The sequence below is a fragment of the Lathamus discolor genome, chromosome 14 (genome assembly GCF_037157495.1).
Source record: "Lathamus discolor isolate bLatDis1 chromosome 14, bLatDis1.hap1, whole genome shotgun sequence".
NCBI lineage: Eukaryota > Metazoa > Chordata > Aves > Psittaciformes > Psittacidae > Lathamus > Lathamus discolor.
The window spans coordinates 2,751,035-2,777,485 of NC_088897.1; the positions used below are offsets into that span (position 1 = coordinate 2,751,035).

General features: G+C 45.0%; 3 protein-coding genes across 11 annotated transcripts; 2 read left to right on the plus strand and 1 right to left on the minus strand.

Annotated features, from left to right (window-relative positions):
• Positions 1 to 217: 217 nt before the first annotated feature.
• On the plus strand, positions 218 to 1,430 carry ZNHIT3 (zinc finger HIT-type containing 3). The gene is made up of 4 exons (XM_065694479.1): positions 218 to 342; positions 437 to 468; positions 538 to 684; positions 946 to 1,430. Exons 1-4 carry the CDS (start codon positions 263 to 265, stop codon positions 1,134 to 1,136), a joined length of 450 nt encoding a protein of 149 aa, XP_065550551.1. The 5' UTR covers positions 218 to 262; the 3' UTR covers positions 1,137 to 1,430.
• MYO19 (myosin XIX) lies at positions 1,398 to 22,220 on the minus strand. 5 transcript variants are annotated; one of them, XM_065694464.1, is made up of 25 exons: positions 22,070 to 22,210; positions 21,133 to 21,223; positions 19,203 to 19,347; positions 18,291 to 18,439; positions 17,941 to 18,054; positions 17,037 to 17,169; positions 16,493 to 16,562; positions 15,736 to 15,838; positions 15,447 to 15,543; positions 14,888 to 14,964; positions 14,438 to 14,528; positions 13,292 to 13,463; positions 12,883 to 12,956; positions 12,671 to 12,792; positions 10,900 to 11,013; positions 10,344 to 10,520; positions 9,328 to 9,474; positions 8,765 to 8,872; positions 7,875 to 7,945; positions 6,826 to 6,935; positions 4,816 to 4,976; positions 4,199 to 4,328; positions 3,934 to 4,019; positions 3,280 to 3,585; positions 1,398 to 2,257 (listed from the first exon to the last, which is right to left on the minus strand). In XM_065694464.1, exons 2-25 carry the CDS (start codon positions 21,142 to 21,144, stop codon positions 2,129 to 2,131), a joined length of 2,898 nt encoding a protein of 965 aa, XP_065550536.1. In that variant the 5' UTR covers positions 21,145 to 21,223; positions 22,070 to 22,210; the 3' UTR covers positions 1,398 to 2,128. The 5 variants fall into 5 exon arrangements, 1 of the variants encoding a protein (XP_065550536.1); XR_010615904.1 differs by lacking the exons at positions 1,398 to 2,257; positions 3,280 to 3,585; positions 3,934 to 4,019; positions 4,199 to 4,328 and adding exons at positions 5,692 to 6,231; positions 6,322 to 6,361 and having other exon boundaries at positions 4,893 to 4,976; positions 22,070 to 22,220; XR_010615905.1 differs by lacking the exons at positions 1,398 to 2,257; positions 3,280 to 3,585; positions 3,934 to 4,019; positions 4,199 to 4,328 and adding exons at positions 5,692 to 5,819; positions 6,174 to 6,361 and having other exon boundaries at positions 4,893 to 4,976; positions 22,070 to 22,220.
• Positions 21,652 to 24,506, plus strand: PIGW (phosphatidylinositol glycan anchor biosynthesis class W). 5 transcript variants are annotated; one of them, XM_065694474.1, is made up of 2 exons: positions 21,652 to 21,672; positions 22,973 to 24,506. In XM_065694474.1, the coding sequence occupies exon 2, from the start codon at positions 22,987 to 22,989 to the stop codon at positions 24,499 to 24,501; it is 1,515 nt and encodes a 504-aa protein (XP_065550546.1). In that variant the 5' UTR covers positions 21,652 to 21,672; positions 22,973 to 22,986; the 3' UTR covers positions 24,502 to 24,506. The 5 variants fall into 5 exon arrangements, with proteins under 5 accessions (XP_065550546.1, XP_065550545.1, XP_065550542.1 ...); XM_065694473.1 differs by lacking the exon at positions 21,652 to 21,672 and adding an exon at positions 22,066 to 22,172; XM_065694470.1 differs by lacking the exon at positions 21,652 to 21,672 and adding an exon at positions 22,214 to 22,312.
• The last annotated feature ends 1,945 nt before the right edge of the window (positions 24,507 to 26,451 follow it).

A 26,451-nucleotide genomic window follows, 5' to 3' on the forward strand; every position in this document is an offset into this window, starting at 1 on the left:
TAATAGATATATACCATAATAATTATATATTTTATAAATATAGATATATAAATATTATATATAACAATATATAATATAATGATATATATAAATAATATGGCTAAATATCTATTTACATAAATAAACGTATAAAGCAATACCCCTGTGCCCTGGGGCAGGCACACAAGCACACGCACACCCCCCCCGCTCGGCGCTGGGCTAGCGAGCCTGGGTGGAGGCGCTCGGCGCTCCGCCGGCCGGAAGCGCAGCAGCGGCGGGCGCCATGCGGGCCCCGCGGCCGTGCGCGGTGTGCGGGGCGGCCGGGGCGGCCAAGTACCGCTGCCCGCGCTGCGCCGCGGCCTAGTGAGCACCGGGGCCGGGCGGGAGGGCCGGGGTCAGGGGAGCGGGTGGCCCCCCGCGCTTACCGCCGCTTCTAACGTTGTCTCTCGCCCCGCAGCTGCTCCGTGCCGTGCTGCAGGACACACAGGGGTGAGTGAGCGTGGGGCCGGCGAGCGGCCGGGCGGGCTGTAGCGCTGTTAACGCCGTTCTCTCCCGCAGAGCGCTGCACGCCGGAGCCGAAGCGGGAGCAAGAGCCCTCTGCAGCGCTGCCCGCCCCGCCCGCAGACAGCCCCTGGTCGGTGGACGACATCCTGAGCGAAGACGACGAACGGGACCGCGTGCCGCTGCAGAAGCTGAAGCTCCTCGGTAACCTCTAGCGGTCAGATACGAACCGGGGGGGTTGGGGGACCTTCAGCACAGTGAGCTGCGGTGCTCCTGGTTCCAGGAACTCTGTGGAGCGCTGCAGTTTGTTCCCGTCGGGCACCTTGTTGCAGGATCTTAAAGATGTAAATGTAAGGTCCCTGGTCCTGTGTCTTTTTGAAAGCTCATTTTCAAAATAAGGGTGATCTCAACCGAATTTGTAACCGTTTGAGATTATAGATGAGCACTGTTCATCTCTTTCTAAAGGGGAATCGGAAGAACTGAGAACCTTGCTTCTGAATCCACATCTCCGGCAGCTCCTGCTGACCCTCGATCAAGCGGAAGACAAAAGTTCCCTCATGAAAAAGTACATGCAGGAGCCGTTATTCGTTGAGTTTGCAGACTGCTGCTTGGGAATTGTTGAGCCTCCAGAGAAGGAGAACGTTCTTCCTGAGTGAGCTACTTTGGGAACGCTTTTCTTCCTTGAGAATTTTGCCTTGTGACAGAGCAGCAGCACCGGTGCTGGTGTGGTGCACTGTGCTGGGCACTTCCTCAAGGCTTGCTCGTGCTTTGCTCATGGTGTCAGTGCTCCAATTTAAACAGGGACATGGTCATACTGGACAGATTTTTAGACGCTAGGAATTAAACTTGATGGATGTGCTTTCTGATGGTACAGAAACACTGCTGACCCTGGGAAACATTGCTTTCCAATGGCAACGTTAAATATATTTGCATTTATTTTAATCCACAAACTAACGTGAAGTGTTTTTGTTAACTAAACCTTGTTGCAGATGGTCAGGCACCTTTACAAGGTATTCAGTGGTTTACTTAAAAGTGGCATATACACAGGAGAGCTGAACACTTTCAAGGCTGATACAAGCAGCAAAGAGGCGGTGTGGAGCATCTCTGGGGAAAACCCTGGCCGCGTGGCAGAGGTCATGCTGTTGACAAGGGAGTCCTAGAAATGCATGGCAGCTGGGAGGGTACATGTATTTTGGTTGTATAGATAAAAAACAAATGTTCAATCTTGCTTTTCCCTGAGACATCTTTACACCTTTAGTGTTACAGTTGGCTGCTACTCATTCTTCAGTCACAGTCAGAAGCATTATGTTACTGACCCCCAACAGGAATCCAGCATGTATCAGAAATGTTTCCCTTATTTGCTTGCTCATTATCAGCCTTACTTCTCCCAGGTGGTGCCAGAAGTGTTCAGTTCAAGTATTTACTGCTTAAAGCATTTGATTTCTTTTGATTATGCTGAATATTCTCACAGTACTGATATTTCCTCTAATATGTGTGTGTGTGTGTGTGAAGCATATTATACATACATACAATGCATTGATATAGAAAGCTCTGAGGTAGCAGCAGATATGGACGTTGAGTAATTTGAAAGCAGCAGCTTGCAGACAGCCCTTCCCTGAAGGAAAAAGTCCAGTAAGATGGCCAAAAGCTATGTCGGAAGGAGTTTTTTTCTGTCCAATAAAATCTGGTTAAATCCAGTGATGGAGTAGGCATCCGTGTGGGGGCTGACATCTGCGTAATGCAGGGGAGACTTCTTACAGTGGAACTTGACAGAGCCCTGCAAGAAGAAGAGGAGGAGAGGTCAGCTGGTGTTCCTGCACCATTTTGAGCTAATTTTGCTATTCAGACTAAGAAATGCTTCAATATGTAGACAACTAGTGAAGGGGTTGGAACTAGATGATCTTGAGGTCCTTTCCAACCCTAACTGTTCTATGATTCTGTGATTCTATAAGGATAGAGGAAGACCTCCACAGGAGTCCTAGTACAAATGGATTTAAGATAAACGAGTATTACAAAGAGAACCAGTACTGTAATTTGAACCTAAATTAGCTTAAACTCTGAGGGTTTGAGGAGTTAGTACTGAGCTTAGTACTGCTAGTACTGAACTTAGTACTGCTTCTTCCTGCTTGTAACTGTGACCAAGCACAGGCTGCATTCTTGCACACATAATTTTATGCAACTTCAACAATTTATCAACAAAAGCCAAGCACAAGGTGATTTGTAACCAGAGTGCAATTTCCAAGAGAAGCCAGTGTGGGCTGTGGCTCGTTTGTAGTAAGTGGTGCCTAAGACTATTCTGCCTGTGCACAGGACTTTAAATACTTGAGGTCTGCTCCTCACTTTCTGCCATGGAAATCCTCTGTGTGAATCAGTCTGTGCAGTTATTAATACAGAAGCACTGGGTTATTATTAATACACCCAGTGGCTTTTCCCCAAGCGGATTTGTTTTCATGTGTTCACCTGTTGTGCAACTTGAATCCCCTAAGCAGAAAACCCAGTACATAATAGCAGAGCCTGTATTAGGATCCTGTGCTCTCCATGTCTAAAGCACAGCTTTGATCAGTTTGTTCCTGAGGCAGAGATGAGAGTTTTCATGCTTAGCTGAATGTCTGAACTCAGCCCCGTGTCCAGCTTCACCCATTGATGTTAGAGTCATCCTTGTGTATCAAGGCCAGTGGGAGAAGAAAGGTGCAGCTCAAGAGCAGATTTCACAGTTGCTCTGCTCCATAGCAGAGTTCAGGTTCCTGCACTCATGGCAGCTTCATTGTGCTGCTGACTCGAGTGCATGAGGTTTGTTACCTGTGGGAGAGCTCTAATGGAGGTGATGCCACAGCCAAAGAAACAGCTTTCCACCTTGTAGCAGTCATTCTCCTGAAGTACTTTGAGACATGCCAGTAAGGACAGGTCCCTCCGAGGCCCTGTTACAGTAACGGGTGCAGCAGCCAGGACAAGGCCGAGGGGCCAGAATTGAATTATTGCCTGCAGAGGCCAACTCGTTTCCAAAGAGCAAGGTGGTTTGGCTGAGGTCAGCGTAGCTCCAGGAACAGAGAACCCCTTTTCTTCACCCTCATCCAATTCTGCTGCTGCTAACGCAGCCATTTTTGCCTGATGAAGAGATGCAGAAAAATATTCTTGACCAACATTCTCAAACAACTTGAACATTTTAAACTGCAAAACTTAAGAGTCTGAAAGAGAGGGCATCTTAAAGGGCAGGACAACCCCTGGGGTCTTCCCATGTCATGAAGGAAGGAATAAATTTATTCTGCAGTCTACGCTGCTACCCAGTAGAAGCAGCTGTGCAAGACCTGGCATCCATCTTCAGCTTGAGAACAGTGTTCTGAAGCCGTGACAGTACCGGTTTTGTGCAGTTCCTTGACAGAGGCGGAGTCTTTCTCAGACACTAAAAAGCCTCAGTCACTCAATTTCAATGTGTTCCTGTATCAATGTACTTACTTTCCATTTCCTCCAGCCACGCTTAATAACACAAGCAGCCCTGCGCATCCTTTGGAAGCGATTCTTGGCTAACCAGGAACGAACAGCTGAAGATTGAATTAAAAGAAACCTGAGTACAAAGAAATCTCAGAAGCTCCTACACACAGTATAAGCAATGGCACTTCAGCTTTTCCATACTGTTACCAAAATCACTCCTGCCAGTTCCAACACCCAGTGTAACTGGAAATGTTACTTGTTATATTCAGCCACACCCTTACCAAATTACCTGCTTGGATGACAGTTGCAGACCATCTCTCCTTTGCTAGTTTCCTCTGCTTAAATCGTCTCCAACAACACTGAATACAAAATGCTTTCTCATTTAGCACCTGTGCTCTTCTAGCTTCCAGCTGCTCCAGCTGCAACAGGGGATACAAGCCTGCAGTTAATACTTGGGGATGGAGTTGTGCTCACAACTCCTCCCTCTTCCACAGCCTCTTGGTGCTTCTCAGAAAACCACGTGCCTGTGTCAGTATCTTAAGACTGCTGGATTAGGGTTTAGAAGTGAGAGCACTTCATTGGTGCTTACTGGATAACATGTCAAATAGAAATGTAAGTATCGGGGGGGGGGGCACAGTGTGATAGGAAAAAGTGGAGACTCCCAATTTCATAGTAGCAGCTGGCTTAAAATTAGCTCCATTGAAAGGGGTTCTTTTATGGCTGCATCCCTCAGTATATAAGGTTTGCAAAGTGACTTTATCTCCTTCACCTCTTTTACAAAGAAGCTGCTTAAGCCTGTGGTCACGCCGGCATTAGGAATGTCGCCTAACCCATGATGCTCTGTGCCAGAATCCCCATTACAGAAGTTCGCTCCGGAACTGTTAGTCAAGGCAATAGCACTCTTACCACAGAATTCACCATAAATACTTTGGTTTTGCCGCAGTACACTGACGTGTTTTCTGCTCTGTTCCCTGTCTGCTCAGCAGCACTTTGTCCAGTCACATTCTGAAGGATCTCAAAAACCAGAGAGCGTGATGCTCTGTCATCATCCGCCACTGGAGTCTTGCCTGCAAATGGAGCATTGAAGAGAAGGTATCACCAAACTTGGGAATCGGGACTGAGTAATTGTCTACACTGAGACTTCTTGACCATCAAGGGGGGATACACCTACAAGAGGGGAGGCGGTGATGGCTGATACATCAGTAGATCTAGCTGGACTTATGGGAAGAATGTGACAGGGTAGATTTCACCATGTGCTGGCAACAAGAAAACCAGCACAGTGTGTTTTAATTAGGATGTAGTTTAGGTGCCCTCTTATTGCCTAAGTTATAACCTATCCGTAGGTAACAAATGTCAAATCAAGTCTCAAATGTAACAAATGGAGGGCCCAGCTGTTCTCACATTGTTTAAAGCCTCCTACATGGAAACATTAGAAAGCAACAGCAATGCAATTAAGAATAGATTTGAGCAGCTCAGTCCTAAGAAAATCTGATGGAATAGCCAAATCTCAAAGCTATTGGGAACAGAACAAAAAGCAAGGAATTAGACTCTTAGCCTTAATGTACTGAAAGATGTGAAATGGAAAACAAATTCTACACAACTCTACAGCTTTCACAGGGCATCAGAAGCAGCTATAGGGGCATGTACTAAGCAGGATTTTATTGCAGCAGTAAGAGGTTATTAAAAACATTTTGGGGACATAGCACACAATTCTTTATGTTATGGGACAAACAGGTTAGCCAGATTAATCTATTTGGAAATAGAGGTAGACTTAATTCAGACCTGTCCTTCAAAGAGATTGTGTTCTTCAAGGCAATGCTGCATGAGTTTCTGCATGCCCAATGCCAGAACTTGATGGTCTTTGTATATTTCCATCCTGGATACTGTTTGCTTTTATGCTGTAAATATTTCTAAGGAGATGAGAGCATTTTAAGGTACTGAAAACAAATATAAGCAATTCTAGCTTACAGGAAGACATCTGGTGACTATGGTGGTGTTCATGGGGCTGGGCTGATAAGGGAATCAAAAGCTTATCCCTGTGTTTAGGAAATGCTTTTGCTTTCTTTGTAGCTTATTACCTGCTAAAGATAAAAAGCACTAGTAACCTACCACAGTGAGGCATTTCAGCTAATGGGTTTGTAATTGAGGGAGAAGGATATGGTGTGTAAGTCATTTTCCAGCCTTTACTTCATTACTTTGTTCCATTTCCGCAAGGTGCATGTACTTCTAGCCATTTTACCTATCTGACACAGGCTGGTACTCACTGGTCGTGCTTCCCACATCTGCTGGTTACTAAACCCATTGGGTGAAGATAGGATTAATCTGGGAGAGAGAAGGGGGTTGCAGTAACTTTCAGTATTGACTGTATCCACCTGATGAGCTCCTTTCAGGGATTCATACCAAAGATGTTACCTTGTAGACTGGATGGTGTTTTTTAAAGTCCATCCTCACTCTTGCTTATTAAAAAGTATCGCATACAGAAGTTTGCAAAAGGTAGAAGAAGCAGCAGAATCCAGGTAAGGTAGAAGGTCAGTGTGTTCGGCAAGAAAACAAGGTGGGGGAAAAGAGAAGGAAAGAGAAGGAATATAAGCAAAAAGGTAAGTGGTTTTCACGTCTACTCAAGAACCAACTCCAAATTATACTGGGGGGAGACCCGAAACACCATCATAACTGTAGCTGTTCTTCCCAAGAGGAACACAAAGAAACAGCAGTAAGATGAAAGATTTACATTTTTTAAGAGCCTGTTGTAATCATCAGACAAATTAGAAACTCAAGTTGGTCATAGATTAGAAAAGTATCTTGAGAACAGTGGTGCCCTTAGTGGTGAATACAGTGACTGTGTCTGATCTATGCGATATCGAATTGGCGCAGTGATCATTTTACTTGATGGCAGAGGGATTATCTGAAGAAACATACCATTTTGCTCAGCAGTATGATAGTTGCTTTTATCACAGCCTCTGTTTTTACTGGATCCATGTGATGTTCTCAGTATTGCATAGCGCTCAGTGAAACTCTGGAGAGGGATTCTGACAGACAAACATACAGTTAATCCTAGGCAAGTATCATTTGCTAGAAAGTAAACAACCGATCTGTTGAGGGGGAGATGTTGCAGAATGGCTTCAAAGATAGAATGCAAATGCACCAATGCTTTTGTAGTCACCAACATGCAAGAAAGCATGGACTTTCTGAAGGAATTCAGGGACTGCCTATTGCCCAGTAACAGTGACTTTTGACTGTAACAAAGACTGGGTGGGAATTGTGCTTGGTTATGGTAACAGTGAGCTTCACCACATCCACCCTGAGCTGTCAAAAATGTGAGTAGCTCAGGCCTCATTCTCTCTGTCCTCTGAATGTGGTCAGAAAAGCCCAGCAAGGGCACTGGCTGCAATGAGCTGCTCAACTTGGAGATGACTACCTCTAGATGAATGCCATTTATCATTTCATTTTGGCTGCTGAAGATGTTACTGTGAAGCCACATTCCATTAGGAAGTTTTAGTCCATAATAGTCCACATCAAAACATCTCTTCCCCAGCTTCTCAGACTGGAAGGGCACAGTGAGCCCCTGGACCAGGGGTGTGTTAACACACACATCTGGACTTCGTTAGTAGTTAGTGTATTTTTAAGAATCCTATTGCTTTGAGTGCAAGTTGTGCTAGCACTGCTTTTTAGACTGTTACTGCACTTCTGGACTTGCTGAATGAGCAGAGTTTCATAATCCAAAGTGCAGAACAACAGTCCAGATTTGCAACAGGTATTTTTGTCTCCAAAATGTGAAAGTGGTGCCCAAATAAGCTTAAATGCAAGCAGTGAGCAGAACATTTCAGACACCTTTGAAAGAATCAGCTGCAGAAAGAGACAGAATGCAAACTATTTGGATTTCCTGCTTATCCTCTGAAAGACCAACATGTCACTAATTGCTATAGAAATGCATTATGGAACACATTGCTCAAGAAATTTGGACTTACCTAACAGGGAAGCCCGCTGCACTGATGGTGATGGCTTCAACAATTCCACACGCCTGAAGCTGGCTGAGAACCTGAGGCATAAATTGAGATGGGTTAGGTAACCACTGTGGAAGCTGCTGCTGAGGTCTGCCCACGGTGTGCTCAACCCAAGCCATGTGCAGCTCAGCTCAGAGCCTGCCAGTAACACCCAGAGCAGGGTCAAGGCAGTGCTAACACAGCGGGACAGTCCTCGTGCGCTCTCTTGCAGTACCCACACACCCTGCAATGACTGAATGCAGCACAGTATGAAACGCCAGTGTTGGTATTTTAATACTACTCGCATGCCATCAGCAGATTCTTCAAGTGTTTAAAATTAAGGCAGCACTACACTAGCTGCTTGTCTTTGCGTCAGATGAGGTTCTCTAGTTATAGTTTCAGCATCTGCTGCTCTGCTCCCAAAGGCATGCTTGTTGGCTGATCTCATCTAACTTGTCCTACACAAGACTCCAGGAGCAAGCAAAGTTTTGTTGTGGGCATTCACCATGAAGGTATCTATCTGTGTGACCAGGACTGCTGAGCAGTCAGATCACCTTTACCTGTTTTGAGGGCTGAGATGGTAGCACCCTAAACAACCCAGGAGCACTCTGGTAGGAGAACTTGTACAACAGTGAGTTAAGCTGCATCTGGAAGAGATGTTGTGCTTACTAGTTCCATTTTAGACAAGCATCATCAGTGATTCTGAAAGGCCATTTATCTTGGAAGCTCCAAAGGAGAAAAAGCTATTTAATAATGTGCTATGAGAAGAGCTTTGCAAGTAACTGAAGATCATGAAAGACCCAACACAAAGCCCTACACAATGTCTCTGGGAAGTTTCTCATTGAACTTGTGAGGAAAGGCTTTTGAGAAGTTACCTCTTCTCTTTTAAAAGTCATTGCCTTGCAGTCGGCGTTAGGCTTGATGCATCGGATGTAATGTGGTGTGGTGCTATTCAGAATCTCCATGAGATGTTCGAGTGAACCCTGTAGAAAACAAATACAGGTTTCACCAGGGACTCCCCCTCCACAGGTAGTTTAGCTGATCAGTGCTCTGCTGTAAAAACAATGAAGCAGTATTTTGCAAGGCTGGCTTTACAGACACAGCATCAGCAGACCTCTGCCATAGGGGCAGCTTGAGCAAAAAAATCACTCTCTGGGTTCCTCTGGAACATTGTTGATGGTAAACTCATAAAGTTTCCAAAATTCTAGCAGAGCTGAAACTCCTCAAGGAAGAGGCAGGAAGCAGCCTCACAAAGGCAGATGCCCAACTGTCAAAGGTAAAATTGGAGCGAGTTAAAACCCAGAGCATATCGGAAATCTGAAGCTAGTTCTGGTTTACACCTGTTTTAATAATATTTACTGATCTTGGTCCAACTATACTGTTTCCTCGTCTAGTTATGAAGATAGCAGTAGAAAGCAGAATCTTCAATAGGGTGTACCTTGAACTTGGCCACCACTGTCACCACAGCTGCTCTGTTCTGGGGTTTGATGTTATTTTGGTTCCTTTCTGTCACAGGAAATAATTTCTGAAGCAAAGGGTCCTTCGAATTCTGCAGAACCTGGACCAGTTCTGGTGCAATGGGGTCCTGCAAACACAAACGTCACTCATTAGGATGGGGACTTAGGCAGAAACCTGCCACCTTTGAAAATGACTAAAAAATCTGCACATCTAAGTGGAACAGTATTTCTGATGCCAACTGTCATGGCTGTGGTTTCAAACCTGACTACATACATTCATTCAGTCAGGTTCAGGAACATTTAGCAAATATATTCCAGTGTACGACTGCTCCTAACGTTGTTCTCGTACAACTGAAGTGAGCTGGAAGTGTCAGGACTAGTTTAATCCCTGCAGAACAGCCTGCAGCAGGTATTAGAAAGTCTTCCTTTTAATTAAGAGACGATATTTGATTGCATGACCTAATACCACTTTGTGTAATTGCTGGCGGTGTCAGAACTGACAAGGGACCCTCATGTCTGCAGACTGTTTCACTTATTCCCTGATGGCACAATGAGGTCACAAGCTGAGTTTCCTGGTATAGCAGAACTTTCAGTAGTTGAGTCCATGCTCTTGTTGCTCATAAATTTACCTGAATCTGGGGGGAAGCGCTACATTTATGGAAGTGCTAATTTATGGTTATAGAAATGCCCTGATGTCATCAACTCTTCTGCACGCTCAGACATGGAAGAAGCCCAGCTTTAGTGATACATGGTCCACTTAATGCTCAGTTGAGAGTTCTGCTGCCAAAGCATTTGCTGGTGCCAGTGATAGTTCACTGAAAACCAGACCAAAAATGTCACCCAGTTTTACATGGCCTGAAGGATTTATTTCCAAATCAAGGAGGTATGTCTATCCAATAAGCATCACTGAATGTACTTGTTAGAGGTGCTTTGGTTTAAATTGCCTCAGGTCTGTAAGACTGTTTTATTTTTAACAGCTCTTCCTGAAAATACCTACCTTATTTTTCTCCACCATTGCTGCCAACTGATAGCAGACTTTGCCAGCATAATGCGAAATGATAAAGTTAGGCTTCTTACTAAACTTGTTTCGACTTAAACATTGATTATTAGACAAGGCCTTCTCAATCCGAGTTTGAAAGAGGTCAGTGTTAGAGCATCTATTCAGACGGCACTCCTGCATGGCAAACGACACAAAATTGCAACATCTCTTATTCATCATAAAGAACTGTCTTTAAAAGCTAAACCACTTTAACGTCAGACATTTTACTTTTACAGTTGCTTTGAGTATGCAAGCCCTGAAATACTGGGGAGAAAAACAGCCCCCCGGAAATGTAATAGAGGCTTCATATTTGAATCAGAATATCCAGAAGAAAGGGAAAAAGACAACTTGGAATAGGAAGAAGCAGCACCACGATGCTTCTAAAAAATAAGCTCTGCAGAAATTCCATAGCTGACAAGCTTCCTACTATAAAGTGTTTGTGTTTTCTTTGGTGGCATGGGATGGAAGACAGGCAACTAGGCCAAAGGCATTAGGGGTTTAGATCCACACTTACCTCATTCAGCAAAGAAAAAATGCTGAGGGGATTGCCCTCTATCAGATCAAGGCACTTCTGGTTATCCTGGTAGTTGATGAAAGACCACTGTAAGCCTTCAGCTGCATATTCTTCCTGCAGTAAGAGAAAGCCCAGTTATTCTGCAGCAGAGGGCACTAGACCCCAAGGAACTGGATGCCTTTTTGCAGTCTGATGCAGTTACTGTTTAACGAGTTAATCCCAGGCTCAGCCAGCCCATCCAAAACTCAGCTCGTGTTCAACAGCAGTCTTCAGGGGAAGAAAACAAGGGAGGATACTCTACCCCAGGTAGCTTTATCAGAGAGCACAGCATGGCTGCTTTCCAGAGTAAACAGAGGCTACAGTCACACTAAGCCTCTCCTGGCTACACTGGGTTTTTCCCTGAAGGGCAAAGAATGTGTGGAACTCCTTCTTTAGATTAGGACATAGCCCTAAACCAACTGTTGTGTGCCAGACTTTACTATGAAGCTGGGCTTCTTTTAACACAAAGCCTCATCCAAGAGGTAGCGCAGAAAGATATTGGTTGACATAGTTCATGCGGTATTTATGCTGGACTACAGAACAAACTGGCAGGAGTGTTTAACAAGCACAGGCTCTGGCCAGTTATTTTAGAAGTCTCCTGCCAAAAGCTTGCTCAGCACAGCCACTAATGGCGTTTAAGTGGTTTGGGATACAGTCAGGTCAAGAGAGGTAAGAGGGCAGACAGGGAATGATACTATAAACAGAGGTCATGAATCAGTTACGAGGAAAGTAATTGTGTGCTTGAGCTTGCTTTCCATCTTCACTGACCATTAACCCCTGGCACACTGGGGAAGACAGTCAGGGAAAAAAAGGGTTATATGAAAGCATTAATTAAGCTCAAAGAGCTACTTATCTCCTGAATAAATTGACAAAACTATGCCACGAGGCAGAAGGTGCCAGCATGTTGGTGCCATAAAGAAAGCAATTTCCCCAGTTCCAGTTAATGGCTAAGAGCATTGTGGTAATGTATCTGTAATGTGGAGAAATTCAATGAGGACTGAAGTACATCTATTAGAACAGCAATCCAAGCAGGAACTCTGCAGCTTTCAGAGCACTCAGATGAGAAATGGAACGAACAGTGTGTCACTGCAAGTGACTGCAGTGTATTTAGGATGGTGCAAATACCTTCTCTACCGTGAATAACACAATCTGTGTACCTTCTCATTCAAACATAAAAGCTGATGCACAGCGCGTTTTTGTCTTTCAAGGTACTGGCATGACAACTGGGTGTATGAAGCTGTTCTCCTATGGCAAAAGGCCTCCATCAGGTACCACGTCCTGCTGATGATTAGATTACAAGGTTCTGTCTGGCTCTCTGCTTTCCCTGTCAGGTCTAGAAGCTCCCCACCCATGTAGGTGCTTTATACTTGATGAAGAGAATTAACATGTTTATAAGCAGTAGTTTCCAAAAGACTCTCAACTTAGGTACACTTACCTCAAGAATTTAAAGCTCTTTGAGAGAAAGCAAATGGTTTAACAAGCCACAAAGACAATGGAGCTGTGTAATAGGGAACAGATTTCCAGTGCCCGGGGGAGAAAGCTGTCTCATTCCATCCACTGCCCCACACTCTCTTTAACAAAGCAATTGTTACTCACAACCTACTGATGTCTGTGGCATTGCTTACTCGACTGAAGGCTGTAATCTGACCAGAGGCACAGGAGTATAATTAAAGAGACAAAAGATGCTGCTTTAAAATTAGATATTTAACATTTGATCTTAGTGGGGTATTACCTGTTGTGCTTTCAGATAGTGCGCTACAAAGTGCTGCTGCAGTTTCTCGTTGGCATAGTTAATACAAAGCTGTTCCAAGTTGTTCTCAGGGAAGGCTTCAAAACCGTAAACATCCAACAAACCTAGAAGGAATATGGGAAGACAGTGCATTTTGTTCGAGTAGCTCGAAGGACTTATGGCTACTCAGTTAAACTAGGGTTGAATAACCATACCTATGAAGTTGGTCCACACTGATGGATCTGCATAGATGCTTTCATTTATGACCAAAACGAGCCACTCAAACAATCTGCAGACATTGACAACTGGATTAGTTGGAAAGCCCTTGCTTACAACAATCAGAGTAGTTTCTTTTACTGCTGTTTATACCAGTATCACGTGGAAGAAACAAAACACTGACATGCTGCTTGCTGACATGGAACAGCAGTTCTCTGAAGATCTCTCTAGGAGGTCTGCAGCTATGTCCTATCTACGAATGAATCAAGGGTGTGTTGAGAGGGGAAGGGAGGGTTACACCGTTACTGAATCCAAGCAGAAAGGCAGGGAAAGTAAATCCTTCTGGCCTCCCTACTCCCTCACGAAGTTGCACGGATTAGCACAGCGGCCTGACCTACGTGTCCTTACTTGGCGTAAATCACTTTGGCAAGGCAGTCCCTCCTGGTCTCACACTCGGCTCTGGAGCATGGCTTCTTGAAGACCTGTTGTTGTTTTCCAGCAGTTATTGTTCGAATCCTTAGCGACTCCAGGAGCTCCTCAACAGGGATGTGCAGCAAAGCTCCAGCAGTCTTCACAGAGTCTTGTTTGGGGAAAAAAACCATGGCAAGGTTACCTGGAGTGTCAAATGAACGCAGCTCCTTTAAGGTTATGGAAGGTCTAGAGATAGTACAGAAAAATGACACTTCCATGAGCTCACCAACTGAAATGTGGATTTTGGATCTTTTTATCCAAACTTGGGAGAAAGTTTTGTGAGACCCAACTCTTGATTTGGATGTACAGGACCTGTGGAGTTCCAGGTACTATTTGAAATGAAACAATAGTACCAAAAAAGTCTGACGTTTGCTACACTGCAGCAGGCATTTTAGGCATTTTACTCTCTAGGTTTTCACCTTTTTTGAGTGGACACCTCTAAATCCAGATAGAGAAATCAGTCATGATCAGAAAAAAACGGATTTGGGGGATAGTAGGGAAATACAGAAGAATGAGTATTTGCTAACAAAGCATTTAAGATCCTGCTAACCTGAACTGTAGGCAAAACTATTTGAATATTAGGTAGTGTGAATTCAGAGCATGTGAATTAATAGCAGGAAACTTCACTATTCAGGACAGTGTTTTATTTCTGAAGGAAAACTAGATCCACACTAGTAGGACACCCTGTGTCCTCCACTGCAATTTAACAGATTTGCTGTTACTAAGTTTTAATCATGAAAACTCCAAAGCTTCCATTTTGCAAGCCCTGCTCTCCACTCTGGGTCAGATTTCTGGACGTCTTGTGATGTCAGTGTAAGATTAGAATCAGGAGTAACAGTTCTGCCAATAATCCTTCTGAAATGACTGTCTAATGTTGCCTTGCCCTATAACGGAAGGATATTGTCTCTCAGAGCAGGGGAGCATTCGGTTTCTGTTTGTTCAGTACTTTGAAACCATGATTTTGGGTTGCCCGTGACCTTGAGTCTCCTCCTATCAAGCAGAGAAGCACAGTAAATTCTTTCCATCAGGCATCTGCACTAAGATAACAAGACTCTCTGGAGCATGACATGCTAGTTGCCTCACCTTTGGTTTTGTCTTCTAGTTCACAAGGCTGAGATTCATCCACTGGATTAGAGAATTGAACATTCCCAAGATGAAGAAGGCCTGAAAGTACCTGAAATATAATCAGTCATTCAGCTTTCTAAAACAGAGCTCTTAACCTTCCTTTAGTCACATGAACAGGACAAATCAATACACTTCCACACACAAAAAAAGCAAGTAGATTCCAAGCTTCTATGTTAATTCCTAAAGCTGCAATTACTGAAGGAAAACTAAAGTTCACAGGTGCAAGCTTTTAGTCAGGATCTAATATTTAGCTATGCAAGCTAACATGCAGGTGTGGACCCTCCAGTCAGCAGTACCAAACAAGCCATCCTCTGTACATTGATACAGATTTACTTCTGCAGAAATCCCACACTAAAGACATTCCAGACACCATTAGCAGCCTCATGGTGACCATGCTTTGTACCTGACCTTGAAAATATTGTTCTGTGTGGAGTGGTCAATGCCCAAGTGAAACATTGCATCTCTGGTCACCTCGAAGCAGTCCTCTGAAAAGCCAAACAAGTGCTGTTTAAGAGAAAGCCAGGCACACAAACACAGGCAAGCACAACACTCCACACCACCTCCAGGTTAGCTGGAATTGTCGAAGGAGGTCAAGGAAGCCATATGTGCTTTTGGTAAGCCCCAGAGTATAAACTGGAGAAACAAGTCATTGACTTAATACTGACTCTATGGGGCTCTGAAGTTAGGCAGCAGTTAGAAGCACATCCAAAGACAAGACAGTTTCTAAACACAGCCATGGAGAGATGCAAATTCACGAGGCCAGAAACTGCTCTTTTCAGCCACATAAAAACTTAACAAGTGCAAACTGAAACTTAAAAAGAATCCCTTTAATGCAAGTGGCTTTGCAATGTCTGCTGCTGGCTGCCCAACCTGGGTCATGAGATTTAATAGGACAGACACATTCTTGCCTTCCTGCCTTTAAAGTCACAGCCATTATTAATGGAGAGTCTCTGAAATTAATCTTTACCATCTAAGTTCCTTTCAGAATTTGGCAGCCAACAATACTCAGCCCCTTCTGGAAGGTTCCATTCCAACCTCTCCTCTGCAGTAGCACCTTTTGTGATCTGGAGACAGAAAACAAGGTAATGACTGAAATTTGCCCTTGGTATTTACAGCTCACAGACAATGAAGAATAACATGCTGGGAGCAGGGTTTAATTTGGATACATGGCAGACAGGGAGACTGTTAAATATTAAGAGCTGATTTCATCCCCACTGTTTGTCAGAAACATCTAGCAAGATTAACTGAAGGCAAACCTGATAAAAAATATGGAAGTTTCTTTCACTGGGGGCCTGATAGGCAACTCTGGTCTTCTCCAAAAGGAAAGTCTGAATGGAAGCACTAGTCAGATGGTGACACCTAGAATGGGGGGAAAGAGCAAAGATTTCAACAAAATTTCCTCACAGAATCCCATAGCTGATGTGTTATTATGATACTGACTATGAATGCTTTGCACTTCACCGTCAGTTTGGTGCAAGCCTAATATTACATTCAGAGTTCCTAACTGCATCTCTGGTTTTCTGTTGTGCCCTTTTAGAGATCAGGGTGAGAGCTTGCAAGCTAAAAAAAGAAAAAGATAATGTAAGCTGCTAGTAAACTGTAGTTTGTAGTTGCTGTAGTTGGAAAGGACCTTAAGATCATCCAGTTCCAATTCCCTGCAATGGGCAGGGACACCTCACACTAAACCATGTCACCCAAGGCTCTGCCCAACCTGGCCTTGAACACTGCCAGGGATGGAGCATTTACCACTTCTCTGTGCACCCTGTGCCAGTGGCTCACCATGCTTACAGTAAAGAACTTCTTCCTTATACTTAATCGAAACTTCCCCTCTTTCAGTTTAAACCCATTATCCCTTGTCCTATCACTACAGTCCCTGATAAAGAGTCCCTCCCCAGCATCTTGTAGTGCCCCTTCAGATATTGGAAGGCTTCAATGAGGCAGACTTCAGAAGTAATAGGCTTGGACAGGATTTCAAGACAACAGATAAGGTTTCTCCACAGTGATTGTTATTACCTGTCTAACTGAAGCTGGATATACTTTCCAAAACGGCTGCTGTTGTTATTCCGCAGGGTACATGCGTTTCCTGTGAAATTGCCAGTGAGAGAAAATAATCAGAGTGGTTCCACTCTTCCATGTAGGACATACAAGTATTAAGGGTGATATGGTCATAGCTCCAGTACTTGAAGAGTTTGACTTTTAAGGAGAGGACCAAGAGCTAGTTTAGACTTAGAATCATAGAATCATAGAATAGTTAGGGTTGGAAAGAACCTCAAGATCATCCAGTTCCAACCCCCCTGCCATGGGCAGGGACACCTCTCACTAAACCATCCCACACAAGGCTTCATCCAACCTGGCCTTGAACACTGCCAGGGATGGAGCACTCACAACCTCCCTGGGCAACCCATTCCAGTGCCTCACCACCCTAACAGGAAAGAATTTCCTCCTTATATCCAATCTAAACTTCCCCTGTTTAAGTTTTAACCCGTTACCCCTTGTCCTGTCACTACAGGACAAGTTAGCCACTACTACTTTCTGCTGTTAAAAAAGCCTTATTTACCGAATGCTTCCATGACAGGGTTGGAATCCAACACTCTCTTCTCTATCCTTTCCACAGTTTCATTGCCTTTAGGGGAGATAACTGGAGCAGCAATAGAAGCATAGAATTTCATAAGGCAGCGAGATGTCCAGGTCTGCAAGAGAGAGGTTCGATAATAGGTCTTAGTTTGTACCATGTTATTAGTTATGTCACTTAGTGAAGCACTGCTAGCTTCTGTAAACCCAGTATGCAGCTGGCAATGATGCTGAAGAGAGTGATTGTGTCAGTTCTGCTCTAGTTCAGTGGAAACTTTTTGTGCATATACTTACGTGCAACAGACATTTAAACACTATTGGCTGGAGTGCTTTGAGAATGGCAGTTTTATCAAGGCGTACTCACCTAGAAACTCAGCTAGAATTAACAGCTAGTATCTTAAGATGAACTGAATGTAAGTGGACTTTGAGTCATTAACACTCAGGAAATCCTTTTGTTCTCAGGCTTAAAAATATCCTCAGTATCTTCCTGAATAGGGATGAACCGTTACAGAAGGGCCTAAGATCAGATCTGAACTCTCTGCTGCTTGTAAGTGTCTACACAGGGTTTGCTAAGACTCACACTAGCTCCCTAATGGACTAGGCTGAGCAATTAACTCAGATGTGATCCCTGTTGAATGATTCAAATCCAGCCCTCCAAGAAATCACAAATATCACCTAAAGAGCAGCTCTATTAAGTAGAGCCTATTTAACTGCTGCAATCACATAATGCTCTAGGCATATTTCAAATGAGCTGTGCTAAAGCACACTGGCTATGTGCTCTGTCAGAGGAGTTTTTTCTTCCTGTTTGCTTATTTACTGAAATACTGCACAATACAAATCACTGGCAAAGCCCAAAACTGAAGAGCAATGTCAGAAAAATATCTGCTTACCTTCCCAGCACCACTTTCTCCACTTACAATTATAGACTGGTTTACAGGGGCTATCTGGCTTTGGACGTTTCGGTAGGTTTGCTCAGCCACTGCAAAGATGTGAGGTTTTAAATCCTGGCAATAAAAGAGGATATTCACATTCAGAGAACTGTAATTACACAGTTTAACAGCACTGGACAGCAAAGGCCTTATCAAATTTATCTGAAAACAGGTAAGAGAGCTCTTTTAATGGAACTCATATTCCACTAGACATGGGGGTCATCCTTTAGGATTATTTTGCTCTTAGAGATTTTGAAGAACTTGACATCTGGGTTCTGCAGAAGGACAGTTATTTCAAATAGAAGGATTACCTGAGGATGAAGTGCAACATGGTACTCTCTCATAAGCTCTGGTGAATAGAGGTAGGAGACAGGCTGAAACGGATTTAAAGCCACCAGGCTGCAGCCAGCATTTGTATAAAACAAGTTTACTGTGTATCTTGCTTGAAGACATTTCAGAACTGAAAGACACACCTTCTGTTAGCATCTTTTGCAAAGTGTATTCAACTCTTCTTGTGTCTGTTTGTAACAAAAATCTTCAGATTTGTTACCTATCAGGTTTAATAGAGAATGAGGTAATCAAGAGTGATATAGGACTAACATATATAACAGTCTCTAAGAGTTGCCCTTACGAGATCTGCTAACTATTCCATTCAATAAATCTTGTGCTTTTATAAGGCTTCATATAGTTCTAAAAAGCGAATCTGCTAACTTGCAGACAACCAGAGGCAAGTATTCCCCATCTGCACTGGGAACAGACTTTAGCTTCTCTTAACAGGATCATCCTTAAAAGTCTTGCAAGCAATTTACTTTTCAAAACCAATTTCAAGGCTATATTTTGAATCAAAGTTAGAGCCTTGTTTTCTGATACGTTCTTATCCTGCCACACTGCAATCACAAGGTCATGCAGGAGTCCTTCAAATAGCATTAAATCTCAGCCACACCCTGGCTACCTGAACCAACAATACAAATGCGAGCTCTGCCTGCAGAGCTCGGTAAGAGCATGGCCAAAGCTACAGTAAAAGTATTTGGGGAAAAAGAAATTCAACCAAGCCAAATGTGACCTTCTAAGGCTTTGAATAAGCTTTATTAGGCTTTGAATCTTTAAGTACTGTGGTCATGACAGTATTAATGCAATGAGAACAGTAACCACCGCATATTAGTGGCCACCAGGGAAAGCGACTCCTCAGGGAACATGACTCTTAAGCCTGGCTGGCTGCTTACCTGTTGTAGTTGTCACCGGATTAACCTTTGTGAGGTCGTCAAAAAGATGCAGTTTCTCTTCCTCACTGAGGAATGCTCTAACTTCTTCCTCAAACGATTCATTGAGGTCATTCAGGATAGCAGAATCTTCTTTTGGGCCATTTTTCTGGAGAGGATGTCAGATCAGCACCAGTCAAAGGCTGAATACAGCTGTATTTTCAACTCACCCACTACAGCTCTTCTACTGCTTCCATGTAACTGAAATTCAGTCTCAGCAGGAGTCATAACTTAGCATGTTGGAGATATTCTTCCTCCCGGTTGCCCTCCCCCTGCATCAATGGCTCCCATGGGGTGCTCTGTTTTTAGAAAGGTATTATCTAGCATATAAGAAATGGCAGGCTGACTACACTGTAAACTGAATTCACTGCTGGCAATTCTGGCTGTAAGCAAAGGCACTTGGAAAGAATGTGTCCTTAGACTCACACTACCTGGTGCTTGCAGTTCTGCATGCTGCTCAGCAGACACAATGTCTTATAGGCCTGTGGATGTCATGCATTCAGTGCAAACACTGCCTTAGGCAAAGGGAAGCAGGAAGGACTGGCTGCAGAGGCTAAAGTAGAGCTGAAAGCTGCTGTGGTCCAACAAAAATGCAGTTTTCCTAGCAGAGACTTTCAGTGTTAGAGTAGAGATTGAGGGCCCCAAAAATGAAATCAGAGTGCACACATGGAAGCCAGGGGACAGAAACAGTGGTGCTGTAAGAGCTGGCCTGCATTAGGTGAAGATTTGTCCCCTTTGAATCACTTCAAGTATTTAAATCTTAGCCTCTGGGCTCCCGTGTCCTTGACAATATTAGTTGGAAGGACACCTTTGTTGTACAAAGGTAATGGAAAACTTATCCAGAAGAGACACTTCAGGTCCTGTTTGTCATTTCTGGGGGAGAAGAAGAAGGGAAAATGAAGAAGGAAAAAGATGCCAGTCCTGCTTTTTGCATTTTAGATATTCCTTTTCTGTTCCCCTTCTCCTTGACAGAAAGTTCTCCCGGGTAGCCCTACTCATTTGTATTTAGTAGCACAAATCTGCAATTCTTTACAGGTTAACAAAGTCAATGAACAGAATCACCTTGTTTATACAGGAAAAGGGCTAAATTTAGTTAGCAGCATTCCCACTACATGAGCTAAGCTAATAAAGGGGGACATATACTGTAAAACCCCTTTAACACATTACCAAAACCAAATTATCACAGCTACAACAGCATACTTATTTAGGAGCATTATTATCTCTTGCAGACAGCATTAATAGTTCATTTCCAGTAATACATAATTGTACACAGCAAAGGAAAAACAAAAGCTTAGCAACAGTTGAGCATTGCCATCGAAGTGATTTCTGTTAGTCTGCCTGCTGCTTTCACAAGGAGCAGACATGTGCAATTATGAAATACTCCATGGACAAGATGCGCTTCTGCCAATTGCCCTTTTCTTCGGCCAGTTGCCCTTTTCACCCATGTATCCACTGTATTACACTGGCACCAGCCAAGTTAAATCCCCAGTGCAGCTGACATTGCAAGACCCGAGAAAGGGCACCCCCTGCACAACACCACCTCATTTGAGAAGAGGTGGTGATTGCTGAGCCAAAAGTAAAACACAATGAACACGGGAAGCACAACCACGTCTGATACCTACGCTGCAGAGCTCGGGCGTCCATTAACTTCACTGAAAAGACGGCCTTAAGGACGGGCTTGCAACATGTATGAACACCGGCGCCGTTAAAGCCAATGGCATAACAACAATCACACACTTGGTGTAATACAGCTCAGAACCACACAGTCAATTCATGAAGCAGGAGTGAATACACGTTGGGAGTTACCTAATCTTGATTGCATGGAAACAGGCCAAGATTTCTTTCCTGACACTAGAATTTAATCTGCACATGCAGTTTCTGTTTTTCCTTTTACCTGCTTTGGCATCTTGTCCAGCCCTATGGATGGGAATGCTGGAGAGGGCCTTTACTGTAGAGTGTCTCATTCAAACCAGACTGAAGAAAGCCTAAAGGAATAAATACAAAGGCATTTAGAACATGGACATGTCATTCTCTGCAGGCTTCCACAAGCAGAGCCCAAAGGCTTTAGACAGAAGTACTGATCCCAACAGGGCTCAAGTAACGCTGGAGTTAGAAAGCCTACCCATGCTATCAGAGTAACAGTTGTACAGCCTGCAAATAAAGCTTATTTGGAGGGAATAACACATCTTCCCTTGCACCAGGAGTGCTTTGTTTCTCTTGAGTGAATAAAGCAAGCTTTTTAGGCATGAAATCGCAACTTTTTCTTTGTTAAATTCCTCCCGTTAGGACAAACGGAAGAGGTTTGTGTGTCTGACGGCGCCGGGGAGGCCGGTGCCTCTGGGAGTGACTCAGAGCAGCTCCGTGCCACAGCAGGAGCGGGATACGCTTGCTGTGCCCTCCCTGTTCCCTCTGCAACCCCGGGAGCCGAGGCGAGGTGAGTCAGGCTCGCCCCTGGCTGTCTGTGATACGCACTGCGAGCCGGGTCACGCAGCCAGGGAGAATTCCGCCCTCTCCCAGCAGCCGAGACCGCCATTACCAGGATCCTATTCAAATGAGTTTTCTCCCACCCTATTCCATTCCCGTTCCATTCCCACCTGGCATCAAAACGCCATTCAGAGACTGCTCTGACCGCCCGCTGCTGCAGGGCTCCGGCTGCGCACCACCGCCACCAACACCCTCCCTGCCACCAACCACTGCCCGCGGGTTCTCCTCAGGGCCCCGCCATGGCCAGGGCAGGACCCCCCCCCCCCCATGTTAACGGCGGGCGGGCTCCAGGGCTCCGCTGAGGGCCGCGGCGGGGCCCCCGCTGTCCGCGGGCAGGGCGCACTTACCGCGGGCGCTGCGCGGGCCGAGGCGCAGGGCAGCGGGCACCGGGCACAGCGGGCACCGGGCACAGAGGACACCGGGCGCGGCGCTGCGCGGCGGCCGGAGGAGGTGGAGCCGGGGCCGGGGCCGGGGCCGGGGCCTGGGCGGGCGGCGGTGAATCGGGCGCAGCGGAAGAGCAGGCTGCAGCTTCCCCTGGCGAAAGTGCGGCCGGGCGCTGCGGGCCGCGTTTACCTGCGGCCGGCAGCGGGGTGAGCGCGGCGGGGCAGGGGCCCGGGGCTCGGTCACACCGCGGTAAGCCGGGGCTGCGCTGTCCCCTCGGCCTGTGCCCCGGCAGCCCGGGTCCGGCTGTGCCGGGAGAACCCCCCCGGGGAGCCCGGCAGAGAAGCTGAATGCTGCTGCCGTTAACATCCGCTCTCTAGGGGCGGAGGAGCCTGGCCGGGGGTCGCAGTGGGGCTGGGGCCTGCGTGACAAGCGGGGTTTTTGGCTGCTGCTTTTGTCAGCCGCTCTGCAGGGCAGGAGCCGGAGCAGGAGCCTGGCTGGGGTCACGGTTTTATACCCCTGCTTGATTTGCACTGTAGAGACCGCGACTGCGTTCTACAGAGCAGGGCGTACAGGAAGAGCATTCGCAGTTCAGAGCCTCTGGTGTTTAGAGACCTCCCGCAAAGCCGTGCTAAGGATCTTGCGTTGCTGGGCCCTGCAGGTGCCCGAGTGGCTGCGCAGCGTCACCAGCCACCACCAGGCCTCGGCGTTTTGCTGTCCCTCGTTCTTTAAACGGAAGAGCAGCAGGAGACCAGGTGGCTTGTGAGATCGGTGCTTGTTTTACTGACCTGGAACGCAAGGCGCATTTTGTTGACGTTCTCAGCTCCCTGTTTGGCAAAACTAACTCAGGTTTATGCTTGTGTTTGCAGGGAAAGAAAGAAGAATGTCCCAAAAGCAGCTGAAGGAAGCCTTTATCAGGGACTTAAATGGAACCAGCTTGCTGGAAATTTCTGTAGGTTTGTCTCTAGCCCCACTCTGCCTGCTCAGCAGAGGACTCCTCTTGAGTTTGTATTGCCTGCACTATGGGGAACCTCTAAGTTCCAGGACATACAGCCTGCTGCTGGACTTTCTTGTGCTGGTGTCTCCTCTCCTGTTCTCCTGCACAGTCTTGTCTCCAGTCATCTTTTTCATACCGGTTATCATTGCAGGCTTCTGTGCTGGAATATTTTCCAAAATATACAGCCAAAGAAAGCAGGAGCTCAGGGGGGGGTTTAGGCAAATGGTGAAAGGCTTCCAGAAGACGTCCTTGGACCCAGAATACATTCCAGCAATAACCGTCTTCCGTGTTTATATCAACGTGTTGACATCAATCAGCATTTTAGCAGTGGATTTCCCACAGTATCCGCGGCGATACGCCAAAACCGAGACCTATGGAACAGGAATTATGGATTTTGGGGTTGGAGCTTTTGTTTTTGGGAATGCTCTTGTTTGTCCTGAAGTTAGACAGAAGTCTTCTGTCACACAACCAAAGTTTTCCAACGTGGCCAGGCAGTTCTCTTCCATTTGGCCGCTGATTTTCCTTGGTGTTGGGCGACTGCTCAGTGTTAAATCTATAGACTACCATGAACATACTTCAGAGTATGGAGTGCACTGGAATTTTTTCTTTACCTTAGCGTTTGTGAGGCTTGCAGCATCTCTACTTTTGTCTGTATTCCCAAAGTACAACTCTTGGATTGTTGCTGTAAATCTCGCTGTGCTTTATCAGCTTATTCTGAACACTACCTCTCTGAAGATGTTCATCTTGCACGGCAGCAATGGCAGGGACACGAGGGTTGGCTTTTTAAATGCCAACAGGGAAGGGCTGCTCTCTCTTTTTGGGTATTTAGCTATATACATGGCTAGTGTCCAGGTGGGACTATGGCTGCTGAAGCGCAGGAGCTCGGTGAGGGGCTGGGCTGAGGCAGTGTGTCTCTTACTGCTCACAGTTCTTGTGCTCTTCCTCTTTCTTCACGTCTCTCAAGTGTACGTGGAGCCCGTGTCCCGCCGGATGGCCAATCTCTCCTACTGCATATGGGTGGTTGCTCACTGCCTGATGTTCTTTATCTGCTTAGTGGTGACTGACCTCGCATTGGTGTTCACGAAGCTGCTTGTCAGGGGGTCCAGCGTGCCCTGTTGCTGGGATATTGTACAGCCCCCCAGTACCAGTAAAAAGCATGAACTGGAGGCTGTGCCTGTCGGAAGGGAAGGCAAGCACATGTGCCTGATCAGTGCTATCAATAAAAATCAATTACTGTTCTTCTTGCTAGCAAATGTTATGACTGGTGCTGTGAATATTCTTATAGATACAATCCACAGCAAGACTGCGTTTACATTATGTATACTACACCTGTATATGTTTTTAAACTGTTTAGTTATGTATATAATGCATGCCAAAAATATAGTATTCAAGTTTTGGTGATGCCACTCTGTCTTCAGTGGACTAGTTGAACCTTGCTGTAGTTGGAGGATGGTATTTAAAGGGGAAAATTGGTACTTTTTTCTGTACTTAGTGCAGTCAGTTATAATTTACTACAGCTCTTTATGATTTAGCATTGATTAGTTTTTAATGGTTGGTTTTACCAAACACATACAGTCAATGCTGTTACCTGCTGGAGCTGGTACACATTTTCCTGAACACCTAGGCTTTGAGATTGTTTGTCAAATACTCCTGCTGCTCCTGTAAGAACTCATGCAGAAGAGTAACGTTGCATTTACAGGTAGTGAACGGTGAAGTGCTGGTGGGACGAGGTAGCAATGTATAGAGTAGAAAGCAGATGAGAAGTAGAAAAATGAGTAATTATAGAGACTTACCTATGTCAGGTTTTACCTAGTTGAGGCCCTTGCATAAATAACAGCTAAGAATAATTCTTTATATGAATGTATTCAGTAAGTGGATACTTTACAATGTTTTGGCCGCAGTCCTGTAAAGATTTATGCATATGCTTGACTCTGATAGCAGTAATTGTACGCAGAATGTTAATCCTTTACTGAAATCTAAGTGAGCCTTTGAAGTAAACCTGAACTTCATTTTCATACTCACTGATGACTATAAACAAAGACCTCAGATAAAATGTGATGCTCCCAAGGATAAACTCAACTGCGGATGAATTCATAAAGCAGTTGTTGGAATTTGATAATAAGAGCAGCACAGCCTTTTGTAAGAAAGTACAAAGATCCAAAACTAATTCACCCCCAGCCTGCATACCAGCATGTTGTGACAGCTCGTCTGTAGGAACATTGTAAACTATGGTCGTCAGCTCTACTTTGAAAGTACTCGAAGGCCCACCTACTTGTCTATAAAATCATTTTAAGCAGCAGCTCATTTAGTACTGTGTCTTGACAGCTGAGATGTCTTCAAGTGGGAACATTCTGTATTAATTTTTATTAGCAAACACGGCATGCAAATGGAAAGCAGCGTGATGCAGTGGGGCAGGGTACCAGATGTGCTCACTTTCTGTCACAGCACCCTCTTTGTTCACTTTCCAAAGTGTGACAGTGCCTCCTGACCTCATTAAGTTGTTGGTTAAGAGAAATACATTTAAAGACTGTGAGGAATTTAATGGGAGATACAGATACTTAAGAAGTAGAATACAAGTGGTAACTGGTGATGTGTAGTGTCAGTGGAGTTCCAAGCAGTGCACATGGGGCTGCATTTTGTATTTCTCCTTGTCGATTGAATGTGATGAATCATAAAACTCATGGAGATTAAGCTTCTAAATCAGATTCCTTAAGGCAAACGTACTGTGGAATAATCTGAAATTTATGAGGTTCTCTTAGCTGCTGGCCAATGCAAAGGTTAAGTCTGAGGATTACAAGCTGTGGCCATGCTGATTTCATGCTTGTTTACTTCCAAATTATAGCCGTACAGTCTTCAGAATGAAAGAAAACCAGCCTGTATTATCCTGAGGACAAATGCAATCAATTGCCAACAATGTCTTATAAACAGCTGTCACGGTTTATAGCAGTTTTCTGGTAACTGGTGTACGTATTGATTTAAAGCATTTCCTAGCCTTGCTAGGGAGGAAGGGTCTCCAGCGTGAGCTGAACGGCAGGGTGCACTCATGCAGAATTACTCATGGATATTAACTTTTGAAGTGTTTGAAGCCCAAGACCTGCAGTGAGTTCTGCCTGTGAGCACACGTCTATCAGTGTGATTCACAATGAAGGCATTAATTGGGTGTGACAAAGCAGAGTTGTGTCTGAACAAGCAGCAAACTAGATACCAACTCCAGTTCGTGAAGCAGAGATGATGTGGGAGGTCTGTGGTGTCTGCACCGAGCCCTGTAAGCTCCACACACACAGCAGGCTGGTGGGCACCTGCTCCAGGACTGGAGCTGTGGTTTGCAGCCCCAAACCAAGGGGACTGTGG